This window comes from Lipomyces oligophaga (assembly GCF_038497815.1).
Source record: "Lipomyces oligophaga strain CBS 7107 unplaced genomic scaffold V1516scaffold_1, whole genome shotgun sequence".
NCBI classification, from domain to species: domain Eukaryota; kingdom Fungi; phylum Ascomycota; class Lipomycetes; order Lipomycetales; family Lipomycetaceae; genus Lipomyces; species [Lipomyces] oligophaga.
Genome location: NW_027117785.1, coordinates 1,632,153 through 1,651,659, shown reverse-complemented (window position 1 = coordinate 1,651,659; position 19,507 = coordinate 1,632,153). Strand labels below are relative to the sequence as shown.

General features: G+C 44.6%; 12 protein-coding genes across 12 annotated transcripts; 5 read left to right on the top strand and 7 right to left on the bottom strand.

The window, feature by feature from the left end:
• The first annotated feature begins 12 nt into the window (after nt 1-12).
• On the top strand, nt 13-1,657 carry V1516DRAFT_75669 (uncharacterized protein). Its single transcript, XM_066924340.1, has 4 exons — nt 13-396; nt 629-1,204; nt 1,254-1,484; nt 1,532-1,657. The coding sequence occupies exons 1-4, from the start codon at nt 360-362 to the stop codon at nt 1,543-1,545; spliced, it is 858 nt and encodes a 285-aa protein (XP_066780099.1). The 5' UTR covers nt 13-359; the 3' UTR covers nt 1,546-1,657.
• Nucleotides 1,521-4,154, top strand: V1516DRAFT_76402 (uncharacterized protein). The gene has a single exon (XM_066924341.1). It carries the CDS (start codon nt 1,769-1,771, stop codon nt 3,854-3,856), a length of 2,088 nt encoding a protein of 695 aa, XP_066780098.1. The 5' UTR covers nt 1,521-1,768; the 3' UTR covers nt 3,857-4,154.
• On the bottom strand, nt 4,082-5,594 carry V1516DRAFT_668896 (chitin synthase III catalytic subunit). The gene is made up of 2 exons (XM_066921080.1): nt 5,156-5,594; nt 4,082-5,095 (listed from the first exon to the last, which is right to left on the bottom strand). Exons 1-2 carry the CDS (start codon nt 5,403-5,405, stop codon nt 4,335-4,337), a joined length of 1,011 nt encoding a protein of 336 aa, XP_066780097.1. The 5' UTR covers nt 5,406-5,594; the 3' UTR covers nt 4,082-4,334.
• A 262-nt stretch (nt 5,595-5,856) lies between these two features.
• Nucleotides 5,857-7,199, bottom strand: V1516DRAFT_668890 (Snf7 family). The gene is made up of 7 exons (XM_066921079.1): nt 7,000-7,199; nt 6,766-6,926; nt 6,641-6,701; nt 6,545-6,595; nt 6,357-6,498; nt 6,247-6,308; nt 5,857-6,196 (listed from the first exon to the last, which is right to left on the bottom strand). The coding sequence occupies exons 1-7, from the start codon at nt 7,057-7,059 to the stop codon at nt 6,128-6,130; spliced, it is 606 nt and encodes a 201-aa protein (XP_066780096.1). The 5' UTR covers nt 7,060-7,199; the 3' UTR covers nt 5,857-6,127.
• Nucleotides 7,200-7,216: 17 nt separating this feature from the next.
• On the top strand, nt 7,217-9,342 carry V1516DRAFT_668889 (YjeF N-terminal domain-containing protein). Its single transcript, XM_066921078.1, has 2 exons — nt 7,217-7,441; nt 7,510-9,342. Exons 1-2 carry the CDS (start codon nt 7,333-7,335, stop codon nt 9,216-9,218), a joined length of 1,818 nt encoding a protein of 605 aa, XP_066780095.1. The 5' UTR covers nt 7,217-7,332; the 3' UTR covers nt 9,219-9,342.
• A 70-nt stretch (nt 9,343-9,412) lies between these two features.
• On the top strand, nt 9,413-11,828 carry V1516DRAFT_75644 (armadillo-type protein). Its single transcript, XM_066924339.1, has 4 exons — nt 9,413-9,634; nt 9,782-9,867; nt 9,980-10,100; nt 10,157-11,828. Exons 1-4 carry the CDS (start codon nt 9,607-9,609, stop codon nt 11,671-11,673), a joined length of 1,752 nt encoding a protein of 583 aa, XP_066780094.1. The 5' UTR covers nt 9,413-9,606; the 3' UTR covers nt 11,674-11,828.
• A 34-nt stretch (nt 11,829-11,862) lies between these two features.
• Nucleotides 11,863-13,636, bottom strand: V1516DRAFT_668882 (P-loop containing nucleoside triphosphate hydrolase protein). Its single transcript, XM_066921077.1, has 7 exons — nt 13,447-13,636; nt 13,365-13,401; nt 13,308-13,318; nt 13,237-13,257; nt 13,097-13,186; nt 12,950-13,045; nt 11,863-12,894 (listed from the first exon to the last, which is right to left on the bottom strand). The coding sequence occupies exons 1-7, from the start codon at nt 13,469-13,471 to the stop codon at nt 11,984-11,986; spliced, it is 1,191 nt and encodes a 396-aa protein (XP_066780093.1). The 5' UTR covers nt 13,472-13,636; the 3' UTR covers nt 11,863-11,983.
• Nucleotides 13,637-13,646: 10 nt separating this feature from the next.
• Nucleotides 13,647-14,227, top strand: V1516DRAFT_668880 (uncharacterized protein). The gene is made up of 2 exons (XM_066921076.1): nt 13,647-13,835; nt 13,887-14,227. Exons 1-2 carry the CDS (start codon nt 13,780-13,782, stop codon nt 14,167-14,169), a joined length of 339 nt encoding a protein of 112 aa, XP_066780092.1. The 5' UTR covers nt 13,647-13,779; the 3' UTR covers nt 14,170-14,227.
• Nucleotides 14,188-15,724, bottom strand: V1516DRAFT_668878 (uncharacterized protein). The gene has a single exon (XM_066921075.1). The coding sequence runs from the start codon at nt 15,592-15,594 to the stop codon at nt 14,233-14,235; it is 1,362 nt and encodes a 453-aa protein (XP_066780091.1). The 5' UTR covers nt 15,595-15,724; the 3' UTR covers nt 14,188-14,232.
• A 46-nt stretch (nt 15,725-15,770) lies between these two features.
• V1516DRAFT_668877 (uncharacterized protein) lies at nt 15,771-16,289 on the bottom strand. Its single transcript, XM_066921074.1, has one exon. The coding sequence runs from the start codon at nt 16,277-16,279 to the stop codon at nt 15,824-15,826; it is 456 nt and encodes a 151-aa protein (XP_066780090.1). The 5' UTR covers nt 16,280-16,289; the 3' UTR covers nt 15,771-15,823.
• On the bottom strand, nt 16,020-17,555 carry V1516DRAFT_72706 (porphobilinogen deaminase, dipyromethane cofactor binding domain-containing protein). Its single transcript, XM_066924338.1, has 5 exons — nt 17,201-17,555; nt 17,091-17,147; nt 16,888-17,044; nt 16,518-16,840; nt 16,020-16,472 (listed from the first exon to the last, which is right to left on the bottom strand). Exons 1-5 carry the CDS (start codon nt 17,445-17,447, stop codon nt 16,339-16,341), a joined length of 918 nt encoding a protein of 305 aa, XP_066780089.1. The 5' UTR covers nt 17,448-17,555; the 3' UTR covers nt 16,020-16,338.
• Nucleotides 17,556-17,663: 108 nt separating this feature from the next.
• V1516DRAFT_661977 (uncharacterized protein) lies at nt 17,664-19,210 on the bottom strand (the record flags this gene model as incomplete). The annotated part of the gene is made up of 2 exons (XM_066920411.1): nt 17,664-18,779; nt 18,827-19,210. The coding sequence occupies 2 exons, from the start codon at nt 19,208-19,210 to the stop codon at nt 17,664-17,666; spliced, it is 1,500 nt and encodes a 499-aa protein (XP_066780088.1).
• Between the last annotated feature and the right edge of the window lie 297 nt (nt 19,211-19,507).

Below are 19,507 nucleotides of genomic sequence, written 5' to 3'. Positions count from 1 at the left end.
TCCTTTCAGGCCGCTGACGAGGTAGACTCGGCCAGTTCAGAGATCCGTTGGGACAAGTGCTCATCCTGAAATGGAATCCCCTAAGCCAAAGTTCCACGTGATAGCTACAGGGGGAAAGGGTGTTGTTCCCTTCTCTCTCCGTTCAACATTCAACGCCCGAACGACTGACAGGACGCGTCCGATCTACGACACACCACAACATAACTTCGACCGTGATTAGACAAAACAGCAGTGCCAGAACAATAACCGGTTTTTGTACAAATTTAGAAAACCAAAGTTTTTTCAAGCTGTTTCTCTATCGTCGTCGTTCAAAAGTGGCCTCTGGCAGCGAGTCTACGGCGTTGTCGGTCGCGCCTGGTATGTCAGGTTCTGCTGCTACTGCCCCGTCCTCCCTAGGTATGTGCATTCTCTTGACATTTAAGACGCGTTTTGCGATAGAGCAATTGGCTAGAAATATCTCTCAAATCGCGTGTTTTTCTGGCTGATATCTATTCATTTTGTATTTATATTGTAATTTGTCCGAATTTGTCTTGTCATTGCTGCTTCCGTTCAAAACGCGTCTGAGCATTCTCTCTCCTATCCCAGAGCCACAAATTTTGGGCGCCTACTGACATGTCCTGTCTTCCAGACACAGCTTCTTCCCTACGTGATCTGATTCGATCCGATCGTTTTGATTCGCCCTCTGTCTCTGTTGTTGACGTGACTACAGTTGCTTCTAGCCAGACCGACACTATGATCTCGTCTGCTGTAGCCCCTATCAATGTGCACTCCCCTGTCATCTCCATGCCCGGTGGATTCGATTTTCCGTCCGACAATGACAGTGGAAATGCAAACTCGGTTACAGTAGAATCTTCTGTTTCAGCTCCTGTTCAAATTATTGGTGAGCAGTATTCTATAGCAAGTGATAAGTCCAGCAAAATGGACCTTACTGAGAACAACGGTGTAAAAACTGATCAATATGCCTATGTTGACTTCTCTTCGTCTTCGGAAGACATTACCTATGCGTATTCGGCTTTACATGATTCCTCTTCTGATGATGAGGTATCTGCTAATGGTACAGAACTCGACCAAACCATTGCACAATCATCTCGGCAGTCCTCCAACGAGATAACTGATAACGCCCAGGAGGAGACAGAAACCGAAATTGAAGAAGACATTGAAGATCCTTATGAGCTTTCCTCGAGTCCCCCAATCGAAGACGAATGTATGTTTGGTTATAGTTACTACGCATTGTTCCACTTCTAATTAAGCAGCTGATATTGACTACAGCCTTGTGTATGCTCTCCATGCTTTTCATGGAACTGAAACAGGTCATGCAGAAGCTGAAAAGGGTGATGCCATGCTTCTACTTGACGATAGCAACCACTACTGGTGGCTGGTCCAAATGATGAAAAACGGAACCGTCGGATATTTGCCTGCTGAAATAATAGAAACTCCAACTGAAAGGTTAGCACGCCTGAACAAGTATCGCAATTCTTCAGTATGTGAATTTTATCTCTTTCTGATTTCATGATTTTTTCTAACTTAAAAGACCGCTCAAATTGAAGACCCTTCTCCTTCGCAGCAGGTCGAGAAACGTCTGTCTTTTAATCCTTTGAAACGGATAAAGTCAAAATTGAAGCAGGACAATGCTCTGAGTGCTACTTCTGAGTCATCGTTATCATTACCAAATGGAAATCCTGCGCAGCCTGCTAAGGTTGTTAGTTTCAGTGCGCCTACATTCTATGATCCGCCTGAGCCATATTACGTATATGTCAGTGATGGAGAGATGGGTGATGACGAGGAGTGTAGTGATGATGATTCCGATAGCGATTCTGAGCCCGCAGAAGATCCAGAATTTGTTTCGGCAGATGCGCTATCTGTTGAATGCCAAGCTGAAGAGGAAGCGAGCGCTATAGAGACCAATATTGATTCAGATCAGGTTGAAGCAGACACCACGTTGCGGGACGAGGAGCCCGAACCATTTCCTGAGCGATCTAGCCAAAGCTCGCCTGTCCGGATTATTGATCGTGAACATACAGAAAAACTACGTCACACTATATCTCGTGGATCGCTTGATCAGGATTCACAGGCTACATCTATTGATGAGCCAACTGAGATTCTATTTAAGGACGCTGTTGGTCAGTCCACACCTCCTGAAACCGACAGTACGGAAACGCAGAATCTAGCAGAGAGTAAGATTATACCGATGACTGCAGAGATAGCGCTATCAGACGAGAAGATGCAAATAGGGTCAAGCAGTCCAAGCCCAGATGTTGTGCAAAGTGAGCTCCAGCAGCCAAGTCTCGGAAAGGTAACCATTCGAGCTGTCGAATCATCTGAGAAGCCAGTGGAGAATGCCTCTCCACAATTTACACTTCCCCCTGCAGTGTCCTCTGTGTCTCTAAACACCCCAGCGCCATCGACAAGTAGTAGATTTGTCAAGATATTTTCTCATCGTGCGTCTGCCAATCCTATTTCTAACACCAAGCCTACAGCCTCATTGATTCCTGTGCATGATCCAATCGAGGCTATGGATGCCAAGAGCTCGAAACGAGACTCAAGAAGGCTGAGTAACAATAAGCTTCGCAGAAAGGATACTAACCAACTTTTGCGAACAAAATCCTCAATCGATAAGTTATCACTCCGATATCGGAGCACTAGTGGAGCTAGTAATGTTAGCACTGCTACCGAAAATTCTGCTGTTAGTGCGATGTCGAGCAGCAGCAATAGCAATAGCAGTAACAATAGCAATAGCATCAATAATGGTATGACTTCAAATTCCTCTCATGGTAGCAAGTTTTTTGGGGGCCTTTTCAAAAAGAAATCGTCATCTTCGCTATCAACGGCGCGGAAAGCCTCGAATTCGACTGTAAGTGTGCAATCAGCCGAGGCAGTTAGTGTAGCGTCTTTGAAATTGCCTGATGTTGAGTCTGAGCGAGTCAGTGCTCAGTCGACTATTCCGGAACTAGTGGAAGATCCTGTTGCAGAACAGTTTCCTATTACGAGCGAGATCAAGTCTTCGAAAGAAGATCTGAATCTCCAATCAATACCGGTAGTGTCGGGGACAGAGCCCTATTTATCTTTTCAGTCGCAATCGCAAGCGGTTCCGACTATCAAGGTTGCTGAAGGCAGTAAATTGGAGATAGTGCCCGACCGGCCCCAGATGTTAGCATATAGTGACGGTTCTTCCGAGGAGGATGAAGCTGTGGGCCAAGATTATGTTTCGCGAGTATTTGCTCGTCGGGATCGAACGATAACGAATAACTCTATGATTAGTGATGCATCGACAGCGATTATGCAGCCGTTCGGTGATTACGACGAAGACAGGGAGTCGTATATGAATCAGGAGGAAGATGAAGAAGTCGATCAAACTGAAGATCATGCGTCGTCTTTGGATACCATAGAAGCTACTTCTACTGCATTGGAAATAGCAGAAACGACCTCACAGTCGGAACCAATGGTTGATCAAGGCAGTACTAGTGTGCCGACCGGTGAAAGCAGTTCGGCAGACGATGCTTTCAGTGCTGGTGACAGTCTATCCAGCGCCCCTACGTCTTCTCAAGGCAGTCCAGAGCCTCTTGAACCCGACCAAGTCAATCTGGCCACTAGTAATATCCGCTCAGTAGACGATGAATATTTTACTACTCCGCGTCTGTTCACGACGCCTAGGTTGCGGTCGTCTGAGATACCGGATCTTTCGAGATTCCTTTCGCGGACACCAATTTCTCCGAACGACTTGCATCCGTCGCTGCGTGCGTCACATCTCAAGGCTACCTACGCGCTTGACTCAGCAAGCAAAAATTTGGATGCATTACTGGCAAACTGGTGGGCAAATCAGGGTCCGCCTGGGGAAGTTCCACCTTCCGTTGTGTGATTTTTTTGGTTATTTTGGGTCTGTTGTTTTTTGTGTATGTTGAGTCATTTTATTCTAGCCTTCCTTTAATTCTCTATTTCCTTATTGCTAGCACTGCTCCTTTATCTACTTATTTGGCTTATCATTTCATTTCAACGCTGCGGTGATTGTTTGATTTATAATTTTATGTTTCATGATTCATGTTTGTTATGATTTGGGGTTGAGTTAATGTCTCATAATGTTCTTGTATAATTTCTGATTACGAAGTAATTTCCGTACTGTAAGCACATAGCAAATATATATATATCCAATTCCAGTCATAATGTATTAAATTTCGTTATCGTACAGCAATATTGAAACGAACTTGTTCAAACCATATCTCCTTCCCTACCAAAAGTTATCGCATAACCCGACAATGCAAGAATAAAAACTACAAAACGCAATAAAGTTAATCCAAAAGTAAATTCTCACACTTGGAAGGTCGCAGACTCTGCCACCACTAATAAGTGGCATTATTTCGCAAAGCGTAGAAAGAACCTGTGTATTCAGATCCATCGTTAGCGTAGACACGACTCCGACGATCTTCGTCGTAAAATTCCTTCTGATCCCAAGGATTGACTGTTGGAGGTGCAACGGCGTTTGCGCTTACGGAGAACTCCAAGTCTTCGGAAGTGATTGAGTCCCAGTATTTATAAATCATCATCACTGTGAACAAATTACACATACTTGCAAAAATTAGGCCGTCAACGTAATGTTTAGTATGTTCGCAAATTGTGCTCGAAAAAACGTTGAGCAGCACCTGTCCTGCAACAAAACAGAAAATACCAAGAGCAATATCACCTAGCGGCCACATGTCTTGAAGAGTGAATAGGACCAGCACTGCCTGACAAAGAACATAGACAACCAACGCAACAATGTTGAGAATATACAATACAACAAACAAGCCAACCGTATTCGTAGGTGAAAGTCCTCCCCAGCTTTGGAATGTAAGCAGCGAAACGACAAACGTCAGCGCAAAACCACAGCTCGATACGATTCGAATGATCCATGACGACAGAGTTGTACCATCCTCGTACAACTGGAACCCGACAAATCCATTAACTAGTAAACACCAGCAGGTTGCCGATGCAAGTCCGCACTGTGCAGCAACGAAATAAGGATACGGTTTAGTTGCCGGCGGAACAACTCCCGAGTCGACCAAAAGTGACGCGATTGTTAGCAATCCGTAAAGATAGAAAAAATCGAGAATCTCCTTGCGACCTAGTTAAAATCTCAAAGTTAACTTCAAAATCCATAATTCTGAAATCACCAAGAACGTACCAACAGCAGTATACTTTGACCGTACACTCAAAACGATGATCCCGATGACAAACAAAGCTGCGATATTCACAAATGCAGCGCCGACCTCAAAAATCACAGTGTTAGCCAAATCTATAGACCGCGCAAAGCACTGCGGTTCGACACCTGACGCATCGATGCCCGTGATCTCATTGATAGAATAAGGACCAACGAGCGTGCAGAGAGGAGCTGGGATCCGACTGCAGAGGAAATCGAGCTGGCCAAAAGTCATGTCTATGTGGAAGTTTGTGCTGGTTTGAGGATCGAACCTGAGCCTGTTTGAACGCGTCGAGCAATAGCTAATGATCTTACTCGCAGCAGGGCATAAAACAAATATGATTCTCAAAAATACACAAATAGAGAATTATTCGCTTTGGAGAGCGATGCAAAAGTATCAAGGGTAGAGCGAGAGCAGTCGAGGAGGAATTCAGAGATAATTTTGAAAGCATTACATTACAGGAGTCCGTTGCTCGAGACATGAGGCTAGTGTCGTACCAAGATTTATCCGTATTTCCGGCATATAAGAACAAATACTGTCGTACTTGAGGATCTAAGCGAATGAGCGAACTCTAATTTCTATTTTGAGCCAGGGGTATATTTATGTTGCTGTGGTTACAGTTGGCGGTGCTCAGCTGTATTGAGAAAATCATCAATACACCGCCACATCAATTACAGATCCAGAATTGTTGCTAGCTAAAATAAATTTACAATAGATACAGAAAATTATTTGCATTGACCCAATCAGATAATACAAAAAATAAGCTAGGAGGTAATACCATCAGGTCTGATTACAGGAGAGGGCTATTCGAAGATGTTAACAGTATTATACGAAGCGCTGCATCGAGATAGAGGAGGCCAGAGACGAGCAAGTCAGCCTGAATAGAGTCAACTCATTGATTAGGAATTGCTCAAAAATGGAGCAATTGTTGAAGGAATAGCTAATCCAGCAAGTAGTCACAATTGCAGGGATTCCTGCTCGGCCTGGCTGGTTCTGCTGGCGAGTCCAGTAGGAGCCTCTCCGAGCTAAGAAGTCAGTTATATCCTCGCGTAGCGTGATAGTCCGTATTACTTACAGATTGAGATAAATCGATACCAATTTCGTCCAAAACTTGATTAACTACTTCGTCGCTTTCCTCTAGATCCACAGTTAGATGCGCAATTGTATCAAACGTAGCATGTATACCTTCGTCGTCCTCCATAGCGTCGTCAATCGCGTCGTCCATCATTTCCTGTCGCTGATCCATAATGTCATTTTCTTTTTCAAATTCCATGGCAATTTTCTGCAAAGCAGGTAGATTCATGCTACGATTCATAGATCCAAGAAGCTGTCATGTCAGTTTGGCCGAGTAAGGTGATATAGGAATAGCTCACTCTAGTGGCACCCTTCATGCTTTGCATCATCTGTTCATTACTGCGCACAGTCTATACTCATTAGAACAGTAATGGCAAATTGAAACATAAACAAACCTGGATCCGAAGCGAGACAGCTTGCAATTGCGTACGCATCTGATAAAATTTCTGAATGTATCTGTTCATGTTAGCACATCTTGATGCCCACCTTAGATATAAATTTTCAGACAGCGAGTTCATACCTTCTAGTTCGGACGAGATCCTTCGCCTGGATTTTACAAGCTCCTATCTGATTTGCCTTCGCTGATTTCTTGATATCCGCGACCAGCTTCTTTTCTTGTTGTTCAAGTTTAATTCTTTCTCGTTCTAGTTCTCGTTGAGCTTTTTCAAGAGCTCTTTGATGCTATTCATTGTTAGCTCCAAGACCAGACTTACTGTAGATTGCTTAATTAAGCAGAATTAAGACGAAGCCAGACCTTGCGTAGACGTTCTTGCGGAGTCTGCCGTTTACCAAATACCCATTCCACGACGTTCATTTTTACGCACAAAATAAATTCAAACGGTAGGTAACAGTCGTGAATCTTTTCCTCTAATCAAAGCCAGTCAAAAATAGAAATAAAAAACGGGTAAAACGACCTAAATTTAATGTCGAAGATAAGGAAAGCAATCGATGTTGGCTAGACTAGAAGATGCGTAGAAGTTGCCGCACAGAAAGCCCAGCTATAGATCTACTCCCGCGATTGTTCGTCACGAAATGCGAGCAATTTGTGCAAGATCCACCAAATAAATTGAAAATCCTAACAAATAAAATGTCAGATAAATTTATCGGATTGAAAGTCAGCGTCAAGTTACAGAATGAATCGGTGTTTGTCGGGATCGTTTCCGAGATCATCGGAACAAAACTACGGCTAGTGAATGGTACTTGTTATTACGACACTTTGTGAGTGCGTCGGAGGAATTTGTTTATTGATTGTGTTGAAAATTAGTGTACGACGCTACAACAAATTCGCATGCATTATCGCGTGTAATAGATGCGAGCAAGATTGCGGATCTACAGATTGTCGCTCCTCCGCCAGATATTACATCGGTTGTCAAAGAATCGCAGTCCGCGAGGTCGAACAAGACAAAGCAGTTCCAGGACCCAGCAATCATGGTTGTAGGACAACAAGCCGAGAGCAATATGGAAGCACGCCCACAACATCATCCGATGGTTGAAATCGACGAGGAAACAGATGATACAGGCTCACTCGATGCACCTGTGGGACGCAAGCATGAACCAGCCCCTGCTAAAATACCAAAGCCCTTTACAGGCAAGGTTCGGCCCAAAAAGAACAGACAAAAACGAAACGGGTATGCCAATGATAGTGAGGAATGGGCAAGCGAGGATACAGCTATGATTAAAGATACTGAGTTTGATTTCCAAGGCATGTTGGACAAGTTCAATAAGCAGAGTGTATTTGAAGAGATTCGTAATGCAGACACTACGGATCCCGGTCAGCGACTGGTTTCATTCAATCGCAAAGACGGAACAAATGGAGTTTCTGCTCACCAAAAACAGCAAGATCACATTCGAGAGCTACTGAAAAAGCCGCCGAAGAACAACTATCTTCCGTCGGAGAATGTTCTTGCCTCGTCGACGACGCAATGGCAAAATGGGTTTGCAGACTTAGACGAGAGCGACCTTGAATCCGTATCGAATCTGTCTCCGGACGACGAGGAAAGTGAGATTGACAAAGTGATTCGACAGCAGCAGCAGATCCGGCGACAGTCCCAAAACATGGAGAGTCGTAATGGCACGCCGCCGGTCTTCCAGTTTTTAACCCCTGCAAAGAAATTGTTATATGATACAGGTGAAAAGGGTACTGGGTTTGAATGCCCTACATATACTAGGCAGGAGATCCAAGTGATCGAGCAGGCGACTGCTTCGTTGTATGGGGTCGGTCCCATTCAACTGACGGAAAATGCAGGCTCAGCGATTGCACGTATAGCGATTTCAATTCTAGGAGGCAAAAAGCGTTTTGAAAAAAGGAAAACGCAACTGAATGCTCTACCGGTTGTTGTTGTTCTGGCAGGCAATCATGAAACAGGAGCGCGAGCAATCGCGGGTGCTCGAATGCTAGTGAGTCGGCGGATCCGGGTCATTGTCCTGTTTACAGACGACTCGACAGAACTAGCAACGCCCAAAGAGAGTGTGCAGATGCAACTTCGGTCGTTCAAAGCGACAGGAGGGAAAACTACGTCACGGCTAGACGTTCTACAGGCTACGTTGCGGGTTTTAGATGCGCCAGCCGAGCTGATAATCGAAGCAATGAGCGGTCTAGAAGAGCGCAAACGTACATCGGGAGGAGTTCCGGGCTGGATGTATGAGACTGTTCAGTTCACCCAGACGCAAAAGGCGCCAATTCTTGCACTTGACAATGCAGCAGGTGTAGATCCTGATACGGGCGCGATCATGGTACGCAATATGGGACGAGCTCGCTGGCTGGTTTGTCTAGGGCTACCTTCTACAGGGATTCCACGCTTCATGCAGCAGACTGAAGAAGGTTTGGACGGGGTTGTGGAAGTATCTGTTGTTGATATTGGCATTCCGAGTCGCTGTTTCCGCAAAGTACTACCTGCCACTGCCGAAAAGCTGCTCCCGGGCGTTGTTTTCGGTAGCGAATGGCAAGTACCTCTGATGCTGGAGTCGGCCTGAATACGAGTAATTCTCAATGTATCATTACACTAGTCCCTTGTATTGTAATTACACATACCCCTCGTGGTCACATGTAGTCATCTGAAAGCCGGTTCCGGAGGAAAGGTCTTGGTCAGATAAAAGGACTCGAATGATATTCTACGCCAACATCTACTGGTAGTGTTTTATTAGCGATTATACACTGGTTGGTTTTTTCATTAAATAAGTAATAGCAGGCTTATAAACTTTGGTCTATTCGCGTCGACGCGTGTTTTGGTGTACGAGAATTGCGCGATTCGACCGGGCTTTCGAGGACATTGTTTGTCGACTGTACGCTTGAACAGGCTACAGGCTGAGCCATCAAGTTTTATTATTTCTTCACAGATTTTTTGAACAGATTTGCTGCGCCATGGGCGTGTGCTGTAGTTCCTGTTGTGGTGGTATGTTGTTTGAGGTGGCGATGGAGGTGGTCGCAGTTATTCTCGCAGTCGGTCGGCGGCCAAGCTTATCTATTGCGTTAAGGGAGCTGACCTCACGACTGCGCGGCATATGGCCAAATCAAGATAAATATTAACACATATTAGACCAGTCGCAAGATCGTCTGTATGCTCCACTATTGGCCGAGAGCGAGCGCGAGGCCGTGTCGGTTTTGCTGCGATATCTCGAAAACGTGAGTTAATGATTTCCGCCATTCATTCATCCATGTGCTCGACCGGTGGTCAAAGGTTCATGTTGGATGCCAACGATAAAAGATTTTGTTTTGCTGATTATAGATTGGCTAGCGAGGAGAGGAAGATTTCTTCAGTTCGGGTCCGTTGCGTGCGCTGACAACGCTCGTGTACAGTTCAAATGTCGATCTACAGCGCAGTGCTGCCTTAGCGTTCGCGGAGATAACAGAAAAAGGTATGGTTGGTTATTATTCGATATTAGATGTGGCGTACTAAAGAATTATTTTGTAGACGTTCAAACCGTAAATGAGGAAACATTGTCACCAATTTTGCTTTTACTTCAAAGTCCAGATTTCGAAGTGCAGAGGGCGGCGAGCGCAGCGTTGGGCAATCTGGCGGTGAACAATGAAAACAAAGTTTTAATTGTCGAGATGGGCGGACTGGAACCGTTGATTAAGCAGATGCAGTCGCCGAATGTCGAAGTTCAATGTAATGCAGTTGGATGTATTACCAATCTGGCCACACATGATGACAACAAGGTCAAGATAGCCCGATCGGGAGCGCTTGTTCCATTGACCAAGCTTGCGAAATCGAAAGACCATCGAGTCCAGCGGAATGCTACTGGTGCACTGTTGAATATGACGCATTCGGACGAAAATCGACAAGAGCTTGTGAATGCAGGCGCGATTCCTGTTCTTGTAGCTTTGTTGCAGTCGCAGGACGCTGATGTTCAATATTACTGCACGACGGCTCTCAGTAATATTGCTGTGGACTCCGTAAACCGCAAAATATTGTCTGAAACTGAGCCGAAGCTGGTTTCTTGTTTGGTTGGGTTGATGAATAATGGACCGGTGAAAGTGCAGTGTCAAGCAGCCCTTGCACTACGCAACCTTGCTTCGGATGATAAGTGTCAAGTTGAGATTGTTAAGGCGGGCGGACTTGATCCACTTCTTCGGCTACTGCAGTCAAACATTCCGCAACTTGTGTTGTCGTCAGTGGCATGTATTAGAAATGTCTCCATCCACGCGGACAATGAAGCACCGATCATAGAAGCTGGGTTTCTCCGGCCCTTAGTGGCTTTGTTGAAGAACGACGAGAAGTCAGATGTGGCATCGAATGGTGTAACATCTGCCACGGCAGCTTCGTCGTCTACATCGTCAATGACCGAAGAAGAGATTCAGTGCCATGCCATTTCGACGTTACGAAATCTAGCTGCGAGCTCTGAGCGCAACAAGAAGGCGATAGTTGAGGCAGGAGCGGTAGATAAATGTTTAAGTCTAGTTCTTAATGCCTCAAGTAACGTGCAGAGCGAGATGACGGCCTGTATTGCAGTTCTTGCGCTAAGTGACGAACTGAAACCATATTTGCTTTCGATTAATGTCATTGACGTGTTGGTGCCGCTAACGAGTTCGCCAAATCCAGAGGTGCAAGGGAATAGCGGTGCTGCACTGGGCAATCTTTCATCCAAGATTTCGGATTATTCGCCATTCATTAGAGCCTGGGACGCGCCAGTGGGCGGTATTAGCGGGTATTTGAAGAGATATCTGACGAGCAATGATTTGATATTTGAACATATAGCGGCCTGGACGTTGCTACAGTTTCTTGAGGGCGGAGACGCAGAACTCGTGAAGAACATTCGTGAGTGCTCAGATATTATGATAGCTGTCCAAGCATTGTCGGCTAGAGAGGCCGCAAACTCAGCGAATTCCACTAGCGATCAGATTGATGTAGAAGATGCAGAGGCTGAGAGTGAGATTGTAACTTTGGCTAGTAGAGTTTTGACTTTGGTTGATGCTAGTAGGCGTTAGCCGAGCACATTCAATTCAGTTCGAGCCGGTCAATATCATTGAGATGGATTGAGAATCGATGATTGGCGTTTGAATGAAATCTCCAAACGGGCTCTGAAACAGAATTACTCAAAAGTCAAAAGTCCTTTCCAGTGAGTTGTTGTTTGGATCGAGTTTATTTAATTGTTTATGTGGAGTTTAATAGCAGTGTTTCTATACTTTTACATTCACTTATTATTCTTTGGTGAGACTATTTGGGTGGTACTCTTTGGATAGCTGTGTTGGAAGGAAAGGTGGATGTACTTTAATATATAATTTTCGCCCGACAATACTATACCATTTCACTAACATTCATGGGCATTTCGTCGATTTGGGTAGAATAATACTGCTCGATATCTCGAAGAATGGCAATATCTTCCTTTGTGACAAAGCTGATCGCGACACCCTTGCGCCCGAATCGTCCAGATCTGCCGATGCGATGAATATAGTTTTCGCGGTTAAGAGGCAAATCATAGTTGATGACGAGTGAGACTTGCTGCACATCAAGGCCTCGGGCCCATACATCAGTTGAAATCAAGACACGAGAGTTGCCCTGTCTAAAATCTTGCATTATACTATCACGTTCTTTCTGTGGCATATCGCCGTGCATGGCAGCGACGGTAAAATTTGCTTCGCGCATCTTGTCGGATAACCAGTCAACTTTTGCGCGAGTGTTGCAGAAAATGACTGCTTGGGTGATGGTCAGAGTCTCATAGAGATCGCAGAGTGTGTCGAATTTCCACTCTTCCTTTTCGACGGCAATAAAGTATTGTTTCAGTCCTTCGAGCGTCAACTCATCGCGCTTTATCAGAATCCGAATCGGGTCTGTCGTGAATTTAGAGGTCAAGTCGAGGACGTCATGAGGTAGTGTCGCAGAAACTACTACAACCTGGGTCGTCGGTGGTAGATACCGGTACACGTCATAAATTTGGTCTTTAAATCCACGATCCAGCAGTTCGTCGGCTTCGTCTAGAATAAGCATTTTTACATGGCGCGTCCGTAGATTACGGCGCCGAATCATGTCTGCAACTCTCCCTGGAGTCCCCGAAATTATGTGTTGGCCATAGTCTAACTTGCGAATATCTTCGCTGATCGAGGTCCCACCGATACAAGCATGACATTGGATGTTCATATAGTTTCCCAGTGCAAGTACAACGTTTTGGATTTGCACGGCGAGCTCACGTGTTGGCGAGAGAATGATAGCTATCATTAATATTCCTGCCCTGCACAATAAATTGAATAACGAGTTTAAACATACCTTGTGTTTCCCGCAGCTTTGTGTCGATAGTTTGCAGAGCTGAAATAGAAAACGTAGCGGTTTTGCCAGTTCCAGACTGTGCTTGAGCAATAGTATCTGAACAGTTAGAATCATAGAAAGTACGGCTTTACAATAGCATATAGATACCTCGGCCTTTTAAAATCTGAACAATTGCTCGACTCTGAACAGCAGACGGTTTCTCGAATCCGTAAGCATAAATTCCTCGAAGAAGATCCTCTACATCAGTTAATGAGCTGGCACTTCGATCATGGCGTGGAACAGAATACCTTTCAGACCCATGTCCTCGACTATTCTTGTTAGCACGGCAAAACCAGTAGAGCAAAGTACCAAATCTTACAAGTCGCAACGCTAAATCGTTAGTGATTTGATCTAATCATTCGCTCAAATTACTCACACGTTGACACCGGTGGTCGTGACAAACTCTTGCTCGGCTAAGAATTGTTAGTATTGCTTGATTGCAGTGAATCTAAACTTGCCATCTGATTTCGGGTTGAAACTCATTTTGATCTTAAAGATCTTATCTTAATTAGTTTTAATTCAGGCAATCTGATGATTTCAAAAAAGATTGAAACTAATTAAGTGACAGTCCCTTCGGTAGATTTCATGAAAATCAAATTGGGACGAACGTTAACTCTTTTTCTTGTCGGACGTAATAGCATAATATCTGTGCGCTGTTAAGGCATGCAAACAATTATCTACATTCAATATACTTAATAAATAATATATGTTATTTATTATTCAATCTCATATATTGCATCGTTATTGTCTCGTTTCAGTAAGGAAACAAACTATTCCCACATTTTCTAACCATGCTGTATGAAATGGTCGGAATCGCCCGGGCAGGTTCGATGAGCGAACTCAGAGAGTAATTATTTATCTGAACATTGAACAGACCAGGAACTAATAATGAAACCAGTATATTACGCTCTGTTGGAATGTCGATCATTACTTCAGGTGGTGTCGTCCGACGAGTTGACTTCATGGGTCGACAGTTTCTGCCTCGAGTCACAGGCAAATACCAACAACTTCACATTGCTGGCCACCATTTCCTGGTCGCATTTGACTCGAGTCCTCGTGTGCAACACGACATCCTGCAATATTTACTTGTCGATCCGAGAATGTTGAATATCTCAATTGTCAATAATGGCAAACGTTTGCCACAGCTGGCGAGGCCAATTATACCTGGAAAGCCCATGTAATTTATGAACTAGTTGTATATAAGATACTCTACAAAATATAATTGCTTATATAATCTAATCCAATTACGAATATTCGCGCAAAATTACTGGAACAGAACTTGGAGGCAAGGATCCGACCTCCGTCACAATTTTGTTAATATTCTCTGGCGGTGTCAAATCGTACAGCACATTTAATAATTTTAAATTCGGCTGTGCCCGCCAATTCTTCAGGGGACCTAAAGTCGGTTCAGACAAATTGTTAGAGACATTCACGAGATCGTCAGGAACGCCAAGTTCATTGAAGGTGACTGAGTCCAGCTGGACATCGTTGGAAAACTTAAGGCATTCGCAACAAACAATAACTGGCACATTTTTCCACTTCGCACTCATTGCTACCAGTGCAGACCCGACTCTTGAAAACAAATGACCATTTGATGTGACTGAATGTGCTCCCAAAAATACTGTCGTCGCATCGTTCATTACATACGACAACCCTGAAATCAAAATATACTCGCATCTGATCCCGGCAGTCGCAAGTTCCCGAACAAGTTCCTTTCCCTCAAAAAACGGTCGGGAGTCGACAACGATGACTTTAAAATCAATTCCACGAAGATGAGCTTCCAGAAACACTTTTTCAACGACAGATGATCGCGCGTAGGTGAGCACGACATCGCCATGTCCGATTAGTTGCACGGCAGAGTCCGTAATCACTCTATCCGCAACCTCGATTTTATCCCGTAGAAAATTATCAATTTTAGTAACTAGTCCATCTCGAGCCTGCGAGTCCGACAAGTCAATCGGTACAATAGAGATCTGCTGTTTGAGCCACCGAATTGCGTTACCCATTGAGACCGAAAGCGGTCGCGCAGATTTCAAGAAATCGATCTGCTTCGACAAATGGCTCTGTAAATTTCTTGACAACGACGTTCCGGCAGGCGTCCGGTAGTCTCGAATGACGGTCTGAAATGCTCTTAGCGTTGCTGTGCATCTGGCAGATGAACCCAAGATCGAGTACGACGCAAAACGTAGCGTCAACGACAAAACCGCAGGATGAATATCTCTCGAGGCATCAGCTGTTCCACTCCGCTTCGTCCGGTCTAGATGTTTAAACATCGAAACTCGTTTGTCCAGTTCTCCACGCGGTGTATCTTTGCCAGATTGTTCCAAGCTCGACAGTCCACTTGATCCTGCCGAGCTCACCGGTCCTTCGTGTTTCTGCCGTCCAGCTTTGGCCAATCCAGAGGTAGATGGAGCCGATATGTTCTCTGCAGCAGGCCGCTGATTCTGCTTGCCTTGTTCGGCCACTTTGGCTTGTCGTCGTGCTGCCTTTTCAGCCTTGCGCGCTGCCTTTCCACCGCCATTCGCAGTGCCATTAATACTGCCAGAAGAAGGAGTATTGCCTTTTCCTTGCAGATCTTTAACTGGATGAGAGCTAATATCAGGCATATTTAGATTATGATTCTTGAAAGATAATATTAAGTGTAAGAATAAATTATCGCTTATTGTAATGCGATTCAACCTAACAGCGGTTCTGGGACATTTAGAATCAGGGTGAGGGAATTCTAATGGGACGACGAAGCTGTCCAATCACCGCCTGATGTTTCTTTCTTGTTAATTGATCAATTCTTACATAACTCAGTAAAATTGTCTAAATTTAATAGGGACAAGCAGAATATCACCTAAATACACTTTTATCAATCCATTTGGAGATTGTAATTGATTTGTACTCACCCGAATCACTATGTTTGCCGGTTATCCCAGTGTTTATACATATATAGCAGCAGGTATAGTCATTTGTGCATCCACTACTATTTCTATCTTCTGAACAAATACTTATAAACAGGTTGCTTTGCACGATATTTCCATCTTGGTCTTGCCGGTCGTCGAGTAGGCGACCACGGATTTGTGAATCTTGCTCTCGGAATGGGTGCATATTCTGCAATTTTCGTCTCGCTCGGATTAGCACTTGAAACGGCGAATAAATCGCATCTGGAAAGAGTCCGAAAAGTAAAAGATGCAAGTTTATGATTCGGACGTTAGCATCTTTTACGACTACAGCTATTACAATAGATAGATATATTAAGCACAAGTATATGCGGTTACAGTTCAAATCAGTCAATACATTATACATTATACATTATTATGTAAGAATATAATGCGGGTTAATCCAGTCGAACCCTCTCAAAAAGCTCATTGTGTGGGCTTGTCCTTCTCGACTGAGGCCAAAATTATCGCTCCGCCATTTGCAATTAGCAAGTCTGCAAGTTTAAGGCCAAACGCTTCTGCGGTCTCGACATCTAACACCTTTTCTTCCAGCACGGCCTCTGCAATCTGTGAGCCGTCTACACTAACTACCGATGCTTCCATACGTAGTATGCCATCACTGTCCAAACTCGTCTTCACACCGAGTGGAACTGAGCAGCCAGCCTCGAGTTTGCGCATCATGCTGCGCTCCGCCAAACATTGGATTGTAGCGTCATGGTCTTCTATTGCCTTAACTAACTCCAGCGTGTCCTTGTCGTCTTTAGCAATTTCGACTCCAATAGCCCCTTGACCGACCGCATATTTCATTTCATTGTCCAGGTATTGCGTGATGTGTTTGCCCAGGTCTAAACGTAACAATCCTGCCGCCGCAAGAATGATGCATGAGTAGCCCTGCTCCGGGTCCTCCAGTTTCGCAAGCCGAGTATTACTGAGAAAATTAGCTTCCATCGAGTATAAGTAATCCTCTTGACTCACATGTTCCCTCGAACAACTTTGAATACCAGACCAGGATAGTTCCGCTTCAGCTGTGCGGACCTACGGATAGAGGAGGTACCGACGACCGTATGTTCTGGCAATTCATTCAAACTTTTGTACGGCAAATCACTTCGCACACACAGCACATCATATGGATCTGTCATTAGCAAAACTTTTATTAATAAATTCATATTAAAACATACTTTCTCGTGCACTAATGGCTGCGAGACAAAACTTATCTGGCAATGTGGACGGCACGTCTGTTCAAATCAGCACTCCGCTCATCAAAAGCATAGCAGAAACGTAGCCATACCCTTCAAAGAATGCGCAATTAAGTCAACTTTTCCATCTGCAAGTAACGCTTCCAGCTCAGTGGTCCAAACTGGTTTCCCACCAAATGCATATAATGCCGTGCCTTGAACATTATCCCCTAGCGTCGTCGTAGTAACAATCTCCACTGTCCGCTCCGGAAATTTGGCCCGTAGCGAGTCAGCAATAATCTCTGACTGCGCAACAGCTAATTTCGATGTTCGCGACCCAATTCGAATCGGATTTGTCATTGTCAAAGAACAAATAGCACAATTGCTGCAATTGGTGCAATTGATTCAATTCTTAAAAAAATAAGTAGTGTAGAACTTTGGAAGCGGGTAATGGAGATACAATTACGATACGCCGCATATGTGATTATGTAATCAAAATTTTTCAATTTATTATATAGTAGCTGTATACTGACATTCAGTCTATAGGCTATATCAATCAGCCTAATATCAATCCGCTTAAGTATGTGAACTGTCATGAACTTGCTCGCCATGTCTCCACCAAAAGGGCTTATAGAAGCGAATTCCGATTCCTTTACCCTCATGGCCTAGTTCGGATAAATCCAGTTCAGCTTTAGTTGTCTGTCCTTCTCCAATCTTTTGCACTTCTGAATTTACTTCTGTATGAGAAATTTCAGGAACAACTCGACATGGACTAGCATCTGCACCTTTATCTATCCAATCCATCATTACAGATGCTAAGCCGATATTTCCATGCAAAGTGATGATCCGTCCTATGGGCCGAGCTACTTCTCCTTTTGAATTGATTTTAGAAACTTCTGACGCGGGTACAATTGGAGCCTTGTAGGGAATTGATTTGTCTGCTGGAATCAAGTATTCTCTTTCTCTCTCACCTAGAAACTCCACTTCCTCGACCTGTTCCACTGGCTCAGATAAATCATACAACTCAAATGGAGCTAATCGACGTCGAGTAATGCCCAAACGCTTTGCCCTAGTTACCAATTCTTGTCCGACATAACAGCCCTTCGAGAAATTAATCCCGCCCATCATATCGATGCATGATTCCATCGGCAACATTTCCCCCTGGTGAAACTCGGCCGCTCCCTCCGCGACGCCGTACATAACTCTTCGCCTATCATACAACTCCAACGGCTGCTGGCTAAAATATTCTACTCGTCCTTCCTCCACAATCCGTAACGGCCATAATGGGCTCACAGCTTCTCTCGATAACACTATCCGGACTCCGAGTCCAGGCGCACGAGTGTCATCGGCGCCTATGAACTGAGGAGTGATTCTCAAATAAGGATTCAAGTCATATTCCGTAGGCTCGCCAATGTCTAGCCGATGGGAGTAATTCTCCGCGAAGTCCTCCCAGACAAACCATACCTTCCAGTCGTCAACTCGGCGGACAGCAACTCGTTCTCGAAGTTTTCGGAACCGCAAATAAGCCAGTAATTTGGGCGCAAGAGCTGAGTCGACTTCGATCAAATATGAAAACCATTCTTCGCCGGCCTTCACTGCTGCATAGGATTCAGACATATCCTGAGGCCTTGAGCTGTTCCACTTCTTGTTGTGACTAACCGGATAGATAAATACGTCGTACATAATCCGGCCCTATGCTTGTCAGTTTTACATACGAGTCTCAAACAATATATTCATACCTTCACGCTGAGAAAAGTTGCATACACGCCCGATTGGCCGACAGGAGGCTCATTTGTTAATAGTCCATGGAGGAATCGGTGCGCATCAATTCCAGATACCTGGATCAATGACCTTCTAGACGACAGATCCACATATCCGGAAAATGGCTCGCCTGGTCCAATGGCAATTCTGCTCCTGTGGATTATGTCTGTTCCTCCTTCATGTCCATTCGTATGTTTCAGTTCCAGGTTCCGATCTTGATTATCAGACGGAAATGCGATGGAATATGGCTGTATCCGCAGCCGTTTTGGCAGGATCGACAGTCGTCCTCCACCAGTAGTCGTCACGAACCGCAAACTTGGCACTCGCAAGGTGGACCACGAGCAGGCCCTTCTCAAAATCATTCCGTTTATTGTCGTCAAAACAAATAAATAATTCTTACCATATGGAATAATATGCTTAGTTAATCATTGCTGGGACCAAAGGTCAGCCAAGGGCTGTGTGTCTATATCCATCCATCTCAGACCCAATACTCACAAAACCCCAGAACTTCGTATTCATGAGAAAGAAGCAGACCAGGTTGACTAGTCTGATTATCCAGAGTAGATCGAAATTGCAACAGACTACGGTCGGCGGGTAGTGTTTTGAATCGTCTTTCGTCTTTGCTTGTTGTGGTCCGTTAACGCGAGGTAAGACACCGA

Excerpts from the sequence above, each read along its gene's own strand:
- V1516DRAFT_75669 (XM_066924340.1), top strand. The coding sequence starts at position 360 with ATGTCAGGTTCTGCTGCTACTGCCCCGTCCTCCCTAG. Across the intron at positions 397-628 it reads TACTGCCCCGTCCTCCCTAG|ACACAGCTTCTTCCCTACGT; the intron begins GTATGTGCATTC and ends CCTGTCTTCCAG. Across the intron at positions 1,205-1,253 it reads TCCCCCAATCGAAGACGAAT|CTGATATTGACTACAGCCTT; the intron begins GTATGTTTGGTT and ends CTAATTAAGCAG.
- V1516DRAFT_76402 (XM_066924341.1), top strand. The coding sequence starts at position 1,769 with ATGGGTGATGACGAGGAGTGTAGTGATGATGATTCCGATAGCGATTCT.
- V1516DRAFT_668896 (XM_066921080.1), bottom strand. The coding sequence starts at position 5,405 with ATGACTTTTGGCCAGCTCGATTTCCTCTGCAGTCGGATCCCAGCTCCT. Across the intron at positions 5,096-5,155 it reads GTCAAAGTATACTGCTGTTG|GTCGCAAGGAGATTCTCGAT; the intron begins GTACGTTCTTGG and ends GATTTTAACTAG.
- V1516DRAFT_668890 (XM_066921079.1), bottom strand. The coding sequence starts at position 7,059 with ATGAACGTCGTGGAATGGGTATTTGGTAAACGGCAGACTCCGCAAGAA. Across the intron at positions 6,702-6,765 it reads GATCTCGTCCGAACTAGAAG|ATACATTCAGAAATTTTATC; the intron begins GTATGAACTCGC and ends TAACATGAACAG. Across the intron at positions 6,596-6,640 it reads CTGTCTCGCTTCGGATCCAG|ACTGTGCGCAGTAATGAACA; the intron begins GTTTGTTTATGT and ends TAATGAGTATAG.
- V1516DRAFT_668889 (XM_066921078.1), top strand. The coding sequence starts at position 7,333 with ATGTCAGATAAATTTATCGGATTGAAAGTCAGCGTCAAGTTACAGAAT. Across the intron at positions 7,442-7,509 it reads AAAACTACGGCTAGTGAATG|TGTACGACGCTACAACAAAT; the intron begins GTACTTGTTATT and ends GTTGAAAATTAG.
- V1516DRAFT_75644 (XM_066924339.1), top strand. The coding sequence starts at position 9,607 with ATGGGCGTGTGCTGTAGTTCCTGTTGTG. Across the intron at positions 9,635-9,781 it reads GTGCTGTAGTTCCTGTTGTG|ACCAGTCGCAAGATCGTCTG; the intron begins GTGGTATGTTGT and ends AACACATATTAG. Across the intron at positions 9,868-9,979 it reads TGCTGCGATATCTCGAAAAC|CGAGGAGAGGAAGATTTCTT; the intron begins GTGAGTTAATGA and ends TAGATTGGCTAG.
- V1516DRAFT_668882 (XM_066921077.1), bottom strand. The coding sequence starts at position 13,471 with ATGAGTTTCAACCCGAAATCAGATG. Across the intron at positions 13,402-13,446 it reads TTTCAACCCGAAATCAGATG|CCGAGCAAGAGTTTGTCACG; the intron begins GCAAGTTTAGAT and ends AACAATTCTTAG. Across the intron at positions 12,895-12,949 it reads AAAGCTGCGGGAAACACAAG|CTATCATTCTCTCGCCAACA; the intron begins GTATGTTTAAAC and ends TATTAATGATAG.
- V1516DRAFT_668880 (XM_066921076.1), top strand. The coding sequence starts at position 13,780 with ATGCTGTATGAAATGGTCGGAATCGCCCGGGCAGGTTCGATGAGCGAA. Across the intron at positions 13,836-13,886 it reads TCGATGAGCGAACTCAGAGA|TATATTACGCTCTGTTGGAA; the intron begins GTAATTATTTAT and ends TAATGAAACCAG.
- V1516DRAFT_668878 (XM_066921075.1), bottom strand. The coding sequence starts at position 15,594 with ATGCCTGATATTAGCTCTCATCCAGTTAAAGATCTGCAAGGAAAAGGC.
- V1516DRAFT_668877 (XM_066921074.1), bottom strand. The coding sequence starts at position 16,279 with ATGTATAATGTATTGACTGATTTGAACTGTAACCGCATATACTTGTGC.
- V1516DRAFT_72706 (XM_066924338.1), bottom strand. The coding sequence starts at position 17,447 with ATGACAAATCCGATTCGAATTGGGTCGCGAACATCGAAATTAGCTGTT. Across the intron at positions 17,045-17,090 it reads AGCCATTAGTGCACGAGAAA|ATCCATATGATGTGCTGTGT; the intron begins GTATGTTTTAAT and ends TGCTAATGACAG. Across the intron at positions 16,841-16,887 it reads AAAGTTGTTCGAGGGAACAT|TAATACTCGGCTTGCGAAAC; the intron begins GTGAGTCAAGAG and ends TAATTTTCTCAG.